A 17,873-nucleotide genomic window follows, 5' to 3' on the forward strand; every position below is an offset into this window, starting at 1 on the left:
ATAAGTAACTATAATTGTACTACATTTACATTTGAATGTTTTTTTCAACAAAAGTTTGTGTCAATTTTTTTTAGTAATTTCAACCTTTGAGATAAATAAATAGAAAATAGTGCAAACCTCAAATATGCATAATGTTTTTTTTTCTAATTTTTTCAAAAAATTCATGATAAATAAACAGAATATGGATCAAACCCCAAATGAAATCTTTTAACAAAAGGAAAATGGAGCAAACCTCAAATGTGCAACCCCAAATGAAATCTGAAATTTTAAAAAATAATATTCAGGATAAATAAACAGAAAATAGAGCAAACCCCAAATGAAATCTTTAAACAAGGAAAATGGAGCAAACCTCAAATGAAATCTTTTTTTAAAAAAAGAATGTGTCTTACAAGAAACTGGAATATGAATCTTAAAAAACGAGAATATTGAATCTTAAAAAACGAGAATATAGGAAAGGAATATGAATAAAAAAATAATAGGAATCAAATCTGCGAACCCCAAATGAAATGAATACGACTCTTACAAAAAAGAATTATGAGATCGAAAAATAGTATGAAAATAGGAACAATCGATCCCTCGACCGAAGGCCATCGACGACATGACATAACCAACTGTACTAGCACGAGTTTATCCCTTTTCGTGTTAGTTTATTCTTTTCAAATGTGCCAATATCACCCTACCTATTTATTTCATTCGGAACGGCGAGACCAATCTAGGGTCCCGCGCCGCCGCCACCTCTTCCCTCTGCGGCGGCTCGCTTCCGAACGTCTGCCGGAGGTAGGCCTCGCCAGCGGGAAGCGCCACCCCGCCCCCCCCCCCCCCCATGCACAGTGTGTTGGACAGCCTCCGCTCCTTCTCAAACCCGCCCTAGCCTCCTCCCCTGTACGGCCCTGGCCGCCTACCTTCCTAAAACCCCTGCTCTATCCCCCGTTGCTGCTGTCACGCTTACTCTCCTTCCCTAGTCCACGCCTCTGTAGCGACTCGCGCGGTCCGCGTCGTGCAGAGTGAGTCAGTTCAGGGGAGAGGGGGTGGGATGGCGCGGCCGGAGGAGAAGCTGCGGTGCACGAAGGAGCCCTTCATCGAGGATGCCGGCACGCGGAGGATGTAAGGCCGTCGGTCTAGCGTTTTCCGTTATTACTGTTCGTTATCATCATCATGGCGCTGCGATTGTGAACTGACTTTGTTTTCGGATTCAATTTGTGAAACTCCGCGGTTCAGAAAGAGCATCCGGTTCAGCATGTTCTCGGGCAACGAGGTGCGCCAATCCGCGGAGGTGCAGGTTTGGAACAGCCGGATCTACAACCAGGAGATGAGGCCTGTGCCCAACGGATTATTGGACACGCGGATGGTAATGCGCGTTGGCTTATGGGATTCTCATTGAGTGCGGCTGCCTGAGCAAATGGGGTTTCATTTGTTTCGTAGGAAGGCCGCTGGGTTATGGTTTCAGTTTTTCTGCGCCATTGGTTCATTGATGTTCCTTTTGTTATAACCTTTCACTTAATTTCAGGGTGCGGCGAACAAGCTTGGGGAGTGCAGTACTTGTCATGGTTCATTTGCTGAATGCCCTGGTCATTTTGGTTACTTGAAGCTTGCGCTTCCAGTTTTTAATGTTGGATTCTTTAACTGTATTTTGGATGTATTGAAGTGCATCTGCAAGGTATCGCTGCACGAATAAGCTTAGATTCTTGGTCTATGGAATCCATCAACCGTGATTGTTCTTATACTTGTTCCATCATTTGTTTCCAGGGCTGCAGCAGGGTTCTTCTTGTGGAGAAAGATCGCCTAGAGTTTTTGAAGAAAATGAGAAATCCCAAAGCAGATCCGCTACAGAAAAGTGCTATCATGAAAAAAGTGAGGGACAAATGCAAATTATCCCGTTGCCCCTGGTGTGGATTCATAAATGGCAAGCTTCTTTGTGATACTCCTTTTTATCTTCAGCTCACCAATTATAATTTTTCCTTAGGAGGGCCTACTAACGATCACCTGACTGCTGTTAGAAGTCAACATTTTAGATAACATCTCTCACTTTTGCCTTTATTTGGTTGGTAGTACAGGTGTTGCTAAAAAGGGCAGAGCAGGCTTGATAATTCTTCATGACTGTAGCAAAACATTGGATGGAAGCACAGAAGAACTCAAGGAAGCACTATCACATAAGAAAGAAAAATTATCTTTTAGTGCTGTTCACATGCTAGACCCTGCAACTGTTCTATCTCTTTTCAAAAGAATGACAGACGAGGTAGATTCCATTTTTCATCTTTCAAGACCATTTTATGAGAGCACCACAATTTGTGGGGTATAAGTTTGGTTGATTACTTTTATGATATATTTTATCTCACTTCAATATTCTGCACTCTATAGGACTGTGAATTACTAAACCTTGGTGATAGACCTGAGAAACTTATTGTGACAGAGATTGCAGTGCCACCTGTACCTATACGTCCTTCTGTTTTCGTGGCTGGTGGAAGAATGAGGTTTGTTCTTTGGTTTTTTAGAAACTTAAGCATATTCATGTGAAACAGTGATTCACCACAGCTACATGTCCTTGTAATGCCATGAATTGTCTTATTTCAGCAATGAAGATAGCATTACCGTCATATTGAAGAGTATTGCTAATACAAATTCCATCCTTAAGGAGAACCTTCAAACCGGTGGCCAGTTCATGAAATGCTTTGTAAGATAACTCACATTTTCATTTCATTCCTTTTATTTTCCATTTTTCCATTACTTTTCTCTTCGTGGACTGTAACTTATTTATATTTAGATTTCCTTCTGAATACGGTGTTAGAAACCATTGTCTCTCTATCGTGTTATGTAATGCTCATCCTGATAGCTGATTTGGATTGTGTGTTGGAAACTATTTAGACCCTGTTAGAAACCATTGTCTCTCTATCGTTATGTAATGCTCATCCTGATAGCTGATTTGGATAGTGTGTTGGAAACTATTTAGACCCCTAATCTAGTTAAGGGTTTAGCTCAGTTTCTCCATATGGAAACTGCAATTTAGGAGACATAATGATTTACACAAGTAGAAAATGTGAAAACCAGAAATATAGGCCTTGTTTGGGGAGCTTAAGATTATGATCTTCTGACTTCTGCAGATTCTGTGAGAAGCTGTAACTGTCAGAAGCTCTCCCAAACAGGACCATAGTCTAACAAGATTAAGTTAGATTATGACTTCCCTTTGATATGCAGAATTCCCGTGTGGGCTGGTGTTTACAAACATGACAATTTCAAAGTGTTATCTTTTGGAAGTCTTACTTAAAATGTGATTAAATGCTTATTCCTGTTTAGCTAACTAAATTACTATGTCAGTAACAACTAGTATTTCAAGAGAAACATGTACTCATCTATATTAAGGAAAACAATCATTTAGAACTTTGAAAACTGTGCTTTGCTAATGACCCTTTCACAAAAGTCCTTTTGGTGCAATCAAAATATTTTGACCATATAATATTCATTCTAACCATTTCCAATTTGATATTGCTTTAAATGATTACATGCAACTATTTGTAAGATCTAGCTAATTTGTCTCTCTTCAATCTTTGAAGGATTGCTGGCAACACCTTCAACTTCAAGTTGTTGAATATATCAACAGTGATGCACCCTCTCTACCTGAGTCACAGCATCGAGGCCTTGTTCAACGACTCAAAGGGAAGACAGGCCGATTTCGAGGTAACTTGTCTGGAAAACGTACTGAATACACTGGAAGGACTGTCATTTCTCCTGATCCAAATTTGCGAATAACAGAGGTACATGGTCTGATGGTCATGTTAGAAATCCTTTTTGTTCACTTCGTTATTGATGTTTTATGTCATCCTTAATTGACACTTCAGGTGGCTATTCCCATCCTGATGGCTCGAGTTTTGACTTATCCTGAAAGAGTTTCATACTATAACATAGAGAAGCTGCGTCAGTGTATACGAAATGGTCCACACAAACATCCAGGGGCAAATTTTATCATACAAACTGATGGAACAAAGCTGTAAGTTATATTTTACTAAATGCGCTGAAATTATTGATAAGTTCAGCTCACACTTTTTATATACTACATTTTTAGGCACTTAAAGTATTGTGATAGAAGAATTGCTGCTCGAGATTTGAAGTATGGTTGTGTAGTCGAAAGGCATTTAGAAGATGGAGACATTGTCCTCTTCAATAGACAACCGAGCTTGCATAGAATGTCAATTATGTCTCACAGGGTATGAATTGCTCCATATTACACTGTACTTGCTACATGAAAATGTTGGCCTCATGTTGGTCCCTTGCTTGTTGTATTTAATCACAGGCAAGGATAATGCCCTGGAGAACACTAAGGTTTAACGAGTCTGTCTGTAACCCATATAATGCTGACTTTGATGGTGATGAGATGAATTTGCATGTCCCTCAGACCGAGGAAGCTCGTACTGAAGCACTTATGCTCATGGGGGTAGCATTTGCTAACTGTATTTTTTTTTTTTTACATTTGACTGTCTTTTGAGTTGTGATGTGCTACTGCTATTCTGTAGCTAATATTCAAAGTCATCAATACTTTTGCAGGTTCAGAATAATTTATGTACTCCTAAGAATGGGGAAATTCTGGTTGCATCCACACAAGACTTTTTGACATCTTCTTTTCTGGTTACAAGGAAAGATAACTTTTATGACAGGTCATCATTTACTCTCTTATGTTCATATCTTGGTGATGCAATGGAAAACATCGATTTGCCAACGCCTGCTCTGGTTAAGGTAAGTTGTTTATAGGAACAAAATTTGCAAGCACCAAACTAAAGATATGATATTTCTTAATGCTTCAACCAATGATTGTCATTAATTGGAGGTATTAGGAACAAAATTCCATCATTTTTTGTTTGACTAGTATTACCAAAATGGATTACTTTGTCATATAAGTGTAATAATTTTTGTAAAGTGAATTTCAGCATTATTATGGATAACAAGAGGCAGTACCTTATCTCTTTTCCAGCTGCACCTTGTGCATCTTAGCCTTCTCATCAAATTCCTGATTACTCTATGGCTACTTATTTTGTTCTCCTTGTGCAGCCTATTGAGCTTTGGACTGGTAAACAACTCTTCAGTGTGTTAGTACGTCCTAACGCATGTACAAAGGTGTTTCTGAATCTTACTGTTAAAGAGAAAATTTATTCGAAGTCACGTGAAACGATGTGTCCCAATGATGGTTTTGTGTACTTCCGAAACAGTGAACTTCTATCTGGCCAAGTTGGGAAGAAAACCTTAGGTGAGAATTACCAGCCAGTACTCAGCTGAAATGACTCCCAACCTGTCACTTCAGAAAATTAGCTTGTTTGAAATCTCTGATTGCACGAGTCATCTCAAGAATGAATTTTCAGGATTAGAAAACTGAATTACTCTATTCTAATTTTGTCCTCGATGAATACAGCAATATTTTGCTTATTATAAGTGCTTCAAATCATTTCGTGGTCCATGTTTGGTGTTGGGTGGGTAAATACAATTTTCTACCTGAGAAACTGTAAAGTCGAAGCTGTGATTATTCTACTTCAGTCACCAGAGCGGGTGTTACAAATTTCCTGATTTCAAAGCTATAATCAGTCCACTTCAGTTTTGCAGAATAGAGAAACTTTCCAATCACAACTACTACTTTCGTGACAAATGAAATCTGGAAATTCATATGAAAAGTTTTCATGTAACATCAAATGCTTACAACGAGATCATATATATTGTAATTGTTTGGTGTACCCTTTGCAGTGTGGATATCTCTACCAATATAAGATCCTATTATCCTAACTATATTGCATTCTCTTTAGAACATTAGTAATAGGCATATTCATAATCCTGGCATGGTTTACCTAATGAATCAAATGATGTGCATTCCATCAACCAGGTTATTAAAAGTATTTGTTCCCTTGTGCTAGTTATCCGTAGTTTTGTGTCCTCTTTTTCATATTACTTGCTAAATATGGAAGTAACCCAAAGCAATGTTTAATCTTTTTTTTCCAGGTAATGGGAATAAGGATGGCATGTTCTCTATTCTTGTAAGAGACTATAATTCTCATGCTGCAGCAAGTTGTATGAACCGCTTGGCAAAATTTAGGTCAGAGCTACAAAATTGCATAACGGACCAAACACTTTCCTAAATTTTATCTAACAAGTGCTATGACAGTAATTTTTTGTTATGTATTTTTTCCATTAAAGAATGTGGAGGGTTAAGTAACCTCTTTGTAATAGAAATAACTAATAAGTCAACTCTGCCTTCTTTTTATTTGTACGCCATCCACTTTGCTTCATCACAAGTTTACTTTTGTCAGGGAGAATAGTTGGTGTACACTCATGTTCAGATTTTTATATCTTTATTATTACCATTTTGTGGAGTTACTCATTTGTATTGTTGGTGCTAGATTGTTATGTAAGTGTACATTTCTTCTTATTTGAATTACATTCATCTTTGCCTGCAGTGCAAGATTTATTGGGAACCATGGTTTCTCAATTGGTGTGGATGATGTTCGACCAGGAGAACATCTAGACCAACAAAAGAAAAAGAAAATAGATGAGGGGTACAAAGAATGCCATGATCTTATTACTTCTTTTTCCAAAGGTGCACTCACTTTGCAACCCGGTTGCAATGCAGCTCAAACACTGGAGCATAAAATAACTCATGTACTGAATAAAATCAGAGAAGCAGCTGGAAACGTATGTTTCATCCAATTCTATCGTCCTTTTGAATTTCCTTACCCAATAAACATGTTAATCTTTTATGAAACTAATCCATTATTTAACTTTTGCATATTCTTTACAGTTAGAAAACCATTTCTCACCCTTACATTTAATAAGATAGAAAACAATTTCTCAGCCCTACATTTAATATTATTTTCCAGTGAGCATATCTTTGAAGTTTACTGAACCAATGTCTGTTGCATGGATATTTAGTGTGTTTTTGACTTGTATTGGAGAACCTGCAATTATTTTGTGGACTCAGACAAAATATTCAAATTTGGTTTTACTCTTTTGTATTTATGCATTGAACTTATTTATCAGATCTGTATGGATACACTTCACTGGAGGAACAGCCCATTAATCATGTCTCAATGTGGATCTAAAGGTTCTCCAATCAACATTAGTCAGATGGTTGTATGTGTTGGCCAACAATCAGTTGGAGGGCATCGTGCCCCGAATGGTTTTATAGATCGAACTCTTCCCCACTTTCCTATAAATTCAAAGACTCCTGCGGTAAGAACAGCTAGAAATATGGCTTGCTTATTTGTGTATCAATATCTTGTGTTGGATATTGCTAGTTCTGTTGAAATAATTATTCTTCTGGTGCACTAGACAAACAGGCCACAAATTGAAAATACATGTAATGTTTTATTTTAAACACAATATCTCTTCTGTTATGTATATGAGGTATGCTAAATGGTTGCATAATTATTCTTCTGGTGCACTAGTTCTGAATTGACATTACTTCTGTTTCATATGTATATGAGGTATGCTTAATGGCTGCATAATTATTTATCTTTTTTAAAGGATCATGGGATTCTGTTGCAAGTCCTCATGTAGAAAAATTAACCTTTTCAGAGTGAAGTATCATCGACTTATAGTTTTTATTAATTTGTTCTGTAGCTTTCTTAGAGAAAATGTTTTCTATTCAACTTGATCTGAATACAATTTTGTTTGAATTAGTTCATGGTTTCAGCATTCACATACTAATATGTTTTTGTATTCCATTTTCAGGCCAAAGGTTTTGTTGCAAATTCTTTTTATAATGGTTTGACTGCCACTGAGTTCTTCTTCCATACGATGGGTGGGAGAGAAGGTCTTGTTGACACGGCGGTATGTCTACATATAAAACCTTCTATTGTTTGCATAAGTGGATATTTGCACTATAGTTGTATTGAGCATAAAATTTTCTTAGATTTGTGCATAGGTTTAAAAGTCTGACTGCAGTACATAGTACTCAATTGAATCAAGTAGTACAATGATGATATTATGTGAGAAGAATAATCTGAATGAGCTCCCTGTGCCTGGGCAGGGACAGGATTAGGAAACTTCTTATCAGCTAATAGAAGAGCAATACATCATCAACTAGAAATAAATGATAAATTCATTCATCACTTCTTATATAATCAAGCCCACTTCTCTTTTATATTTCGAGCAGAGCAATGATTGGGGAAGATGTTTCCATGTTTGTTGTGTGGGCACTAAATCAACTTGTGTACCAGAATCTGGTGTTTCCATTTGACCGTTCCTTTTTAGGCTTTGTTTGGCCCTTGCCGTTGAGTTTTTTTTTTTAAAAAAAAATCTTGGGCACTGTACTTCACTGCATGAAAACCTTCACAGCACTATGCTAGTTCCAGGCAGCGGTCTGTTAGGTGAACTATAGTGGTGTCATGAAGACATGCCTTAGTTCTGCTGGACCAAGCTGGAACCCATTAATCTTTTCCAGTGTACTCTATGCCTTCTGGCTTCTCAAAAACATTTGGGAATTGTTGGAAATCTGGGATCTGATTCCTGCTTGTTTCTTTGGTTGTGAACTTGTGATCTTAGGTTAAAACAGCAGAAACAGGATATATGTCCCGCCGATTAATGAAAGGATTGGAAGATCTTTCAGTTTTCTATGATCAGACAGTCCGCAATGCTAGTGGTGGTATTGTTCAATTCCTATATGGAGATGATGGCATGGATCCTGCAAAGATGGAAGGGGAAGATGGCAAGCCCTTAAATTTGGATCAATTGTTTATGAAAGTCATGGTTAGCTTTAACATGTAAACATACTTTGTTTGAATGATCAAATGAGATGTGCCTCGTCTGCTGACCATTTTACTTTCGTAGGCCACATGTCCTCAAAGGGGACAGAATACATTATCTCCAGGTGAAATATTGCAAATTTTAAATGACAAGCTCTCTGAACATGATGCCTCCTCTGATGATGGTTGTAGCGAAAAGTTCAAGCAACTGTTAAAGGATTTTCTTGAGGACCGTATAAAATTGTTGAAGAGCACAAGGAGAGCTCTTTGCCTAGATGAAAATCATGTTGGAAAGGACTCCAGCATTGAAGAATCCATTGCTGCTAATATTTCTGGTATATCTGCAAAACAACTACAGGTGAGTTTATTCGTAATTTTTCACATATCAATTCATCCCTGTTTTGCCAAAGACCTGATAAATCAATCATATAGTCTATATCCAATCAAATTTTGGTCTCTTACTAATTTCATGGTCATGTTAATTTTTTGCACTAAATGTTAAGACAATTTCAAGTTTTTTTTGTTGGCTTGTCCATGCATTTTATTTTGTTTTGCCATTCTGTAATGGTTTTCCATTGTTACATGATTCAGGTTTTCTTGGACACTTGTTTATCTCGTTATCACTCAAAGAAAATTGAAGCTGGAGCATCGATTGGGGCAATTGGAGCTCAAAGTATTGGAGAGCCTGGAACTCAGATGACATTGAAAACATTCCATTTTGCAGGAGTAGCTAGCATGAGTATCCTAAATACTAGATGGTCATGAAAATTCTGCTCTTAATTCTTGTTGTGTTAATATGTTCAATTAGGACGTTTTGGCCTATTTCGTACTCCCTGCATTTCATATTATAAGTCACTTTGGGTCTGTCCTAAGTCAAACCTCTTTTAAGTTTGACCAAGTTTATAAAACAATAGTAATATCCACAATACCAAATTAGTTTCATCAAACCCACCATTGAGTATGTTTTATAGTATATTTATTTTTTATGTTGAAAATTTTGCTATATTTTTTATAAATTTGGTCAAACTTGAAGAGCTTTGACTTATAACAAACCTAAAGTGACTTATACTCCATCCCAAATTGATCATCATAAATCTGCTATTGATTTGCACAATGTTACGGCATATGATATCTTGATGTGGAGAAGTGCATGCATGATACTCTAGATCAGTGCTGTTCAAATCATTTTCCTTAACAAGTAAAAAGATGTTACTCTTGGTGTTCCTCGCATCAAGGAAATTATCAATGCTGCTAAAAAGATAAGCACACCTATTATCACTGCTGAGCTACTTTCTGGGAAGGATGTTTTGTCTGCACGCGTTGTGAAAGGTTCTATGGAAAAAGCAGTTCTGGGTGAGGTATGTTGGCCCAAATTTTCTTTTGCTGTTGATAATTCTATCCTCTTGCATTTTACATCATTACATGCACTTGAGCTCACAAGTAGTCAGTCTGCTTTACCTGTTCATCTATGTTTTCGTACGCATATTAAATGATAACACGAGTTTAATATTTCATTAACACTTTGAAGAGATTGGCCATTTCATATATGTCTAGGCATTAGTTTACTTGCAGCATATTTACCAGGCTATTCAATTTACAAAATTATGAATTTTTCTTTAGCCTTTAGTGTTCTCCATTTATGCTGAATTTTGTATTCTTGCTCAACTGTCTGTGTGATATTCAATAATAATATAAATATTGAGTTATTTTGTATGAATTATCTGGTTCGAGAATAAGTAATTTGTTAGTTCAACAGCAAGTCTTGTGCTGTACTGCTGTCAGTTTGTTTAGGTGAAAAATTTATTCTATAATCTTAGTTTTAGTTTGTATGTATATCTTTGTCTTGGATGAACCTGAATCTTCTAGAAATGAAAAGCTCTATCCTCAAGTTATAAATTTTGTGAAGGAGAGAACTCAAATTGAGATTTTTTTTTGTTTTTTTTGTTTTGTAAAGGAGGGCACTCAATTTGGATTAAGTACATGTTATTCTGTATTCTCCTTGAATTTCACAGTATTACTTTGCCCTTGACTTTTGGATGGATGGAATTTGTGTTGAGCAGGTGGCTGAAGACATAAAGATTGTATTAAAATCAAGTCAGCCAAACTTGGTTGTCAAACTTGATATGCAACGTATAGAAGATCTGCACATGGGCATCTCTGCGGACTCTGTGCAGCTGTCAATTTTGAATCATCCAAGAATAAAGTTAAAATCTGAGGTATCAACAAAGCTCTTTGATATTATCGAAATTTTCTGTTATAGTATTTATTGTACATCATCCTTGCAGCATGTTCGTGTCATCGATAAAGCAAAGTTGAGAGTATATCCAACTGCAATAGATAAATCCAAACTTCTATATGAGTTGCATAACCTCAAATCCATGCTTCCAAAAGTGATCGTGAAGGTTAGCATTTATCAAGATGTGTGGTGCTAGATGTGCCATTTTGGTGCTATCTCTGACCTTTCTACTAATCAATCCAGGGTATTCCAACTGTTGAAAGAGCTGTTATCAGCCAAACTGGAGATAAATACAGCTTGTTAGTTGAAGGGTAAGAGTTTATATTATTCATAGTTTTAGTAGCATGAATGTTCAGGTTGTAGATTTGTTTGACCATTGTTAGAAGTTTGTTGACCTATTTTTGTAGATCACTAGAACTCTAGGGTCTTGTCTCCTGTTCATGAGTTTTAGTAGCATGAATGTTCAGGTTGTAGATTTGTTGACCTTGGTTAGAAGTTTATTGACCTATTTGTATATCCCTAGAATTCCAGGGTCTTGACACTTGGAATGGCTTATGAGTTTCTGGCTTACTCCAACTTCTACATTACTTTCCTGAAACAGTATATAGTATATACTAATCAAATAGTTCTGTAATTACAGAACAAACCTATTGGCAGTAATGGGTACTCCAGGAGTTGATGCTATGAAAACAAAAAGTAACCACATCATGGAAGTGAACCGGACGCTTGGAATTGAAGCTGCAAGGAGATCTATTATCGATGAAATTCAGTATACAATGACAAGTCATGGGATGAACATTGATTCGAGACATATGATGCTTCTAGCAGATTTGATGACATATAAGGTACAATAATTAGCATCTACTTCCATTTTCTTATGCTACCTTTTTACTCTCTATTTTGTACCCTTCAATGCTAACAGACGTGCTGCTGGTTCTAATTCTCTGCGCAGGGTGAAATTCTTGGCATCACTAGATATGGTATTGCAAAAATGAAAAGTAGTGTGCTGATGTTGGCTTCGTTTGAGAAAACTGCGGAACATCTCTTTAATGCATCATACAGTGGTCGTGAGGATCAGATAGAGGGAGTTAGTGAATGCATTATCATGGGTATACCCATGCAACTTGGTACTGGTATTCTCAAAGTCAGACAAAGGTACGAATGATTACCCACCCTTTAGTTGTGCTATAACATGATGTTGCAGCAAACTTGTTTGTCCTGAGCCAATGTGCTTTCATTTATTTCATCAGGCTTCGCTGTTTCACAGCTATTTTCGCAGTAACATTGTTAAATTTTTTGAATCAAGCAGAAAACCTCACGATTTATTGATATCCTTGCAGGCTTGACCATTTGCCTGAATTTAAGTATCAGCCTGATCCAATATTAGCGTGATTTAAGCCAGAAGCCTCGAACCAGACCAATTCATCTGAAGCTGAAACTCTGTAAACTCTGTACATATATATAATAGAGGAGCGCGGATGTATAAGCATCACATTGGGCCGTGCAGCTGCGGCAACTGTAATTTGAGGCAAGTCTGCACTGCTGAGGCATTTGTATTTGCTCCGATAGTGATTTTTCTTTTGGATAATCCACCGTATGTTTCAGCTTGTTTTGGTTTAGTTCCCTCGTGTTCACATTTTATTCGTTTGCACACTCACCTCTACGAACTTATACTCACTCGGAGGACTAGGCCAGCACGCTTGAGATTGAAGAAGTCAATCATGAGCGCCTCGTTATTGACGGGTAGATAGCATACTATTGAAAAATATTTGGCTGTAAATACAAGCACCAGTGTCTAGTACAGTAATTGGAATTCGGATGGACAGTTTCTATTGAAGCCTAACTACTTGAGCTACCTCACTTCAGCACATAGGTAGGTGCGGTATGCCACAGTTTGACTGTAGGTGGCCTCCGCCCGTTTGATTCAATCCAAGGGGGGGAACCGGGGAAGATGTTCTTTGACATTGGTACATTGGTAGGTGCAGTATGCCACAATTCGACTATAGGTGGCCTCCGCCCGTTTGATTCAATCGGGGGACTGTTCAATTCAAGGGGAAAAAATGTTTTTTTGGTCTAATGTCAAAGCTTGAGCAAATTTACTGGCACCGTAATAACTAGCTTCCACAAGGATCACCGTTTCTATTTCGCCTTCACAGCGAGCGTAACAGTCTCTCCGTAGAGAGCTGGTGATTGTTTGATTTTTTTATGATAAAAGCTAAGTGATTATTTATAAATAAAAAATAATTTATGTATAAAACTTTTATAAAATAAACTACAATAAACTACAGTAAAAACATTAACAACTTTAAATTTAAGATTAAAAATTTAAATTTTGGTTTATAAACGGAAATGAGAAGACGAGGGTGACAGCCGCTTTATGTTCTGATTTTCCTTTTCTACTCATCCCTCCTGTCAAGTGTCAACCACACGATTGAGCTGCTGCTGCCGTCATGGCCAAACAAGAAGATCGCCTGGGAAGAAAGGAAGAGATCCAGGAGCTCATCTAGAAGGGCGATAGCTTCTGTTACGTTCCACTCACTCCACCAGTCGGCGTGTCGTGTGAGATCGGAGCGGCGTCCTCATTCACCTACTCTCCTTCCCCTGATCTGTCGAGATCTCGCACGACTTCGTCGTCGTTTCTTCGTCTAACAGAGCGTCATGCGATGGGAGTGAACCAACGCGGAATAGCGTACTCCTTCCATATTTTTTTTATATGACACCGTTGACTTTTGAATATCATTTATATTATTTAAAATTTATATCTAAATATATAAAATTATAAAGCATACTTAAAGTTCCTACATAATAAATCATATTATAACAAAATAATTAATAATTATATATTTTTTAAATAAGACGAAAGGTTAAACGTAGGCCTAAAGTAAAGGCGTCATAAAAAAATATAAAAAATATGGAGGTAGCAGCATATGCTCTGCTATTTACTGTAGTGCTCATTCCATTCCCGAATCATTGGCGTAGTCAACAATCAGGTTTAAAATTTGACTGTTTGATTATTTTTTTCTAAAAAATATATAAATTACTTAAAAATACTATGTTATATTTATTTGGAGTGTGTAGCATTGTAAATATAATTATATAACTTTCATTTATCGTCATATAATTATTTCAATGTAAGGCTAGGTTCGGTAGAGATGAATTTTAGCCCATAGAAATAAGAAAAGCTAAGAATTGTGAATGCATGCACATATCGGTCCATTAATTTTTTTCAATAAATTTGATTGGATGTAAATTTTATATGCTTTTTTTTCTCTAAAGCTTGTGTGAAAGTAAAATTTTCCTTATTTCCTATGCGTTGTTTCTATATACCGAATGATATTCACACAAATTATTCCATACTAATTCAAATACTTTATTTTCTCCAAAATGATTGAGCCCTAATCGTAGCCATAAGGAGATTGTTGTAGTCAGTTGTGTTAGCTGGTGTTCAAGATGATTGAAATTATGTGATAGTTATTTACGGTATAAACAAAAGAATAATTTAACTACTACCAAAAGTTGAAAATTTGAAGAACGGATAAAAACTTATTTAGAATTTGGAAGTACGTGATCATAAAAACCCAAAATCCATCATTGAATTTGCACAGGGTTTTTAATTTATTTGAGAACGGGATGGGCTTGCACGTACTACGAGCTGCATACTGTCGAAAGCTCTCCTCACCGGTTCACGTCAGGGAGGTTTGGTGGGACGAGTCACGAGTCTGAAATCTGGGTACGATTTCTGCCTCTTCCGTCAGACGCCGACATACAGACCGCGTCAGTAAAAAGACCCGATATTTTTTTCCGCGCAGTAAAAAGGCTTGTTTAGTTACTAAATTTTTTTTCCAAAAACATTAAATCGAAACTTTAAACATCTAAATAAAATATTAAATATAGATGAACCAAAAAATTAATTATACAATTATGGAAGAAATCTTGAGACGAATCTTTTGAGCCTAATTAGTCCATGATTAGCTATAAGTGCTACAGTAACTAACATGTGATAATGACGGATTAATTAGGCTTAAAAAGATTCGTCTCGCGGTTTCTAGGCTAGCCGTGAAATTTGTTTTTTCATTCGTGTCCAAAAATCTCTTCCGACATCCAGTCAAATATTTGACGTGACACTTCTACCAAAAATTTTCTCAATCTAAATACCACCTTTTTGTTTGGTACAGTGACATGTCCCCGAAACAAAGAGGAAAATACAGTGATAAAACCAAACCATCTCAAAGAAAAGAAAAAAAAAAGAGAGATAGAGAACCAGTACGAAACGTGTATTGTTGGTACCTGTCTTTTTTCGGACTTGTTCTGACAGTTGTCGAGCTTGGAGCTTTCTGATCAGGCTAGGTAAACGTGATACTAGGTTGAGTATAGGACAACGAATACGGTACACGTATGAAGGGTGGTCTAGCGATGAAAAAGAACGGAGATCTTTTTTTCCCCTTTTCCTCGCTTGTCAATACATACAGCTAGTTGCTCATTTGTCTTGCTTGGCGATCAAACTTTTCTTGTTTCAATACATCAGCTTACCGTATCATTTTGGGATATAGAATCAGAGAGAATCTGGACAGTGAAAAATATGTCGATACTAAAAAAACTGGGCATGCATTCATATCCATATTTTTTCGAAGATAGTTTTCATATCCATATGAACTTAACAATACCATGCCGTGTATCTGGACATGGTGTAAAATTGCCACAAATTATTAACTCAAGGGAATCAATTAGTGGGATGCAGATAAACACATGTACTTTTACTCTTCTCTCTTTTTCATGGCATTAGCAGCTATCAACTTCAAAATTCGAATCTAGAAAAGTTCCTACTTTCCTATAAAAAGTATACGTTTCCTTCGAAATTCCTTCATTCCAAGATCCTAAGTCCCTGATGCACAAGCCAAAACACCCTAGGATTGGAAAAAAAAAAGTTGCTGTCCTGATCTCGTATCTTCTATAAACATTACCCTCTCTGTCCCAAAATAAGGTCAACTTTTGACCATTTTATTAAGCGTTTGACCATTCGTCTTATTTAATTTTTTAAAAAAATTAAAAAAAGTCACACGTAAAATACTATTTATGATTTATCATATAATAAAAATAAAAATATTAATTATAATTTTTTAATAAGACGAAACGTTAAACATTATAGCTAAAAAAGTAAAAGATTAATTTATTTTGGGATGGAGGGAGTAGTCAGTGCACACACGTACAGCACCGTTTTGGCTTTAAATGCTCGTGTGCGTGCGTGCGTGTGTAAACAAATAGTGGCGACACGTACGTACGTACCGTGCATACTGTCATCCAAAAAGGTTTCACTTGATTATTCGATCGGATGGGTTGATTGATCGATCGTGTCATCGGTGTGGATAAATTAAATAAACTAATCTTAGTATAGTAGCTTAACTTGACATGATGCATGAATGCATGCAGACGACAAGATCCGGATACAAAGGCAGGGTTCGAGCTAGCTCATGGCACAACCTGTCTTTATTCCCATGGCTCGAGTAATTAAATTACTATTGGTGTAGTCGTGTGTGTGCTCTTTGATTAATCTTTTTTTTCTTTTTCTCACAAACCTGCAGTAGAGAATTTTTTTATTTGTTTGTGTGTGTGTGAGGTTATTTGTTAATTGTCATATCGTATCAGTTGAGGGTGTTATCTATACTGGCCACCAGTTAGTACTTACTAATCACCAACAACTTTGCCTCCTTACTTCTCCTTACCTACACGTTTGACATTCTCTCCTCTTGATCTTTACTTCTTAATCACGCATCGCTGGCGTAAGTTCTCACGTAATTTAATTTAATCGCGCGCGTGTGATGTTCTATATAGATGTGAACAACGGTACAGTTCATATGCACAAGGTCAACAAGAAGGGGGGAAATAATTAAAGAAAAGAACTTTGCGATTATCACCACACGCTTGGCATATGCCACACCAAACCAATATCAAAACAGCTCGCTCGCGCGCACCGTGTAGCCGGTACGTACGTACGTTACTCGTTGCGTGGACCAATACCTCCACACGTACGTACTCGTTGTTTGCCAGCATAATTTGACACATTTTTTAGTCACCAACATGGACTTGTCACTTGTAATCTTGTATCTTTCATGGCCTCTTTGACAACGAGACGACATGTCTTTTAATTAATCTTTCATATATATGCTGACGATCACCGTGTCGATCGATCGTACGTGCGTGTAGCAGATGGGTTCAGTGAGTCATTAATACGTTGCTCCATTTCAATCTGAACTGCTAGTTCTTAACGTAATCCAGTTACTAATTAATTAATTAACTACATGGGGAAAACGATTAAAGAGTTGCATGAGCCAAGATAAAAATTACACATGAGGCCAGTCTTAGAACATCCCAACGGCTAATCTAAATTTGATCATCTATATCTTCATTTAGATGATCATCTAAAACAATTTCATCCTTCAAAATTCTTTGTACTCCAGCAGATCATCCATATATGATATTCTCCATATTTATTTAGAGGATTGAGAGAGAACATCCGAATATAGAGTTTCTCTCTCCTAATATGGATGACATCTAAAAATAGAGGATAAAATAGATGTTCTGCTGGAGCTCATTTTTTTATCTCTCATCCTCTATTCTTAGGATGGAGGATGAGATAGATGAACTGTTGAGGATGCTCTTAGTGGGAGTTTCATGAGCAACAAATAGAGTGTCATGTAGATATTTTTGATGATGTGGCAACGTATTAATGAAGAGTGAGATGAAATGGATTTCATGGAGATAAAACCCTATATTCATGGTTACCTAGACAGTTTGTGTCTTGCATGTAATCTAGAAAATAATAATAGATGAAACTATGCATTGGGAGATGGATATTTTATCCTAGTTTTAAATATTTTTAGATGACATGTCACTCTAGGTAATCGTGTTCATGAAATTTACTCTCT

The 17,873-nt window shown here is 36.8% G+C and overlaps 1 protein-coding gene across 1 annotated transcript; it reads left to right on the plus strand.

Moving 5' to 3' along the window:
- The first annotated feature begins 974 nt into the window (after positions 1–974).
- LOC102718648 (DNA-directed RNA polymerase III subunit 1) lies at positions 975–12,766 on the plus strand. Its single transcript, XM_006653493.3, has 27 exons — positions 975–1,104; positions 1,219–1,348; positions 1,508–1,657; positions 1,747–1,903; positions 2,055–2,236; positions 2,359–2,471; positions 2,572–2,671; positions 3,549–3,749; positions 3,834–3,982; positions 4,058–4,199; positions 4,286–4,426; positions 4,537–4,725; positions 5,038–5,233; positions 5,974–6,067; positions 6,429–6,663; positions 7,009–7,200; positions 7,702–7,800; positions 8,515–8,718; positions 8,800–9,072; positions 9,306–9,453; positions 9,921–10,072; positions 10,775–10,930; positions 11,000–11,116; positions 11,194–11,261; positions 11,591–11,795; positions 11,903–12,105; positions 12,291–12,766. Exons 1-27 carry the CDS (start codon positions 1,034–1,036, stop codon positions 12,340–12,342), a joined length of 4,119 nt encoding a protein of 1,372 aa, XP_006653556.2. The 5' UTR covers positions 975–1,033; the 3' UTR covers positions 12,343–12,766.
- Positions 12,767–17,873: the final 5,107 nt, after the last annotated feature.

The sequence above is a fragment of the Oryza brachyantha genome, chromosome 4 (assembly GCF_000231095.2).
Source record: "Oryza brachyantha chromosome 4, ObraRS2, whole genome shotgun sequence".
NCBI classification, from domain to species: Eukaryota; Viridiplantae; Streptophyta; class Magnoliopsida; order Poales; family Poaceae; genus Oryza; species Oryza brachyantha.

Bases quoted from the DNA above. Each gene is read 5' to 3' on its own strand.
- LOC102718648 (XM_006653493.3), top strand. From the start codon at position 1,034: ATGGCGCGGCCGGAGGAGAAGCTGCGGTGCACGAAGGAGCCCTTCATC. The intron at 1,349-1,507 runs GTAATGCGCGTT...ACTTAATTTCAG, and splicing joins GATTATTGGACACGCGGATG to GGTGCGGCGAACAAGCTTGG. The intron at 10,073-10,774 runs GTATGTTGGCCC...TGTGTTGAGCAG, and splicing joins AAAAAGCAGTTCTGGGTGAG to GTGGCTGAAGACATAAAGAT.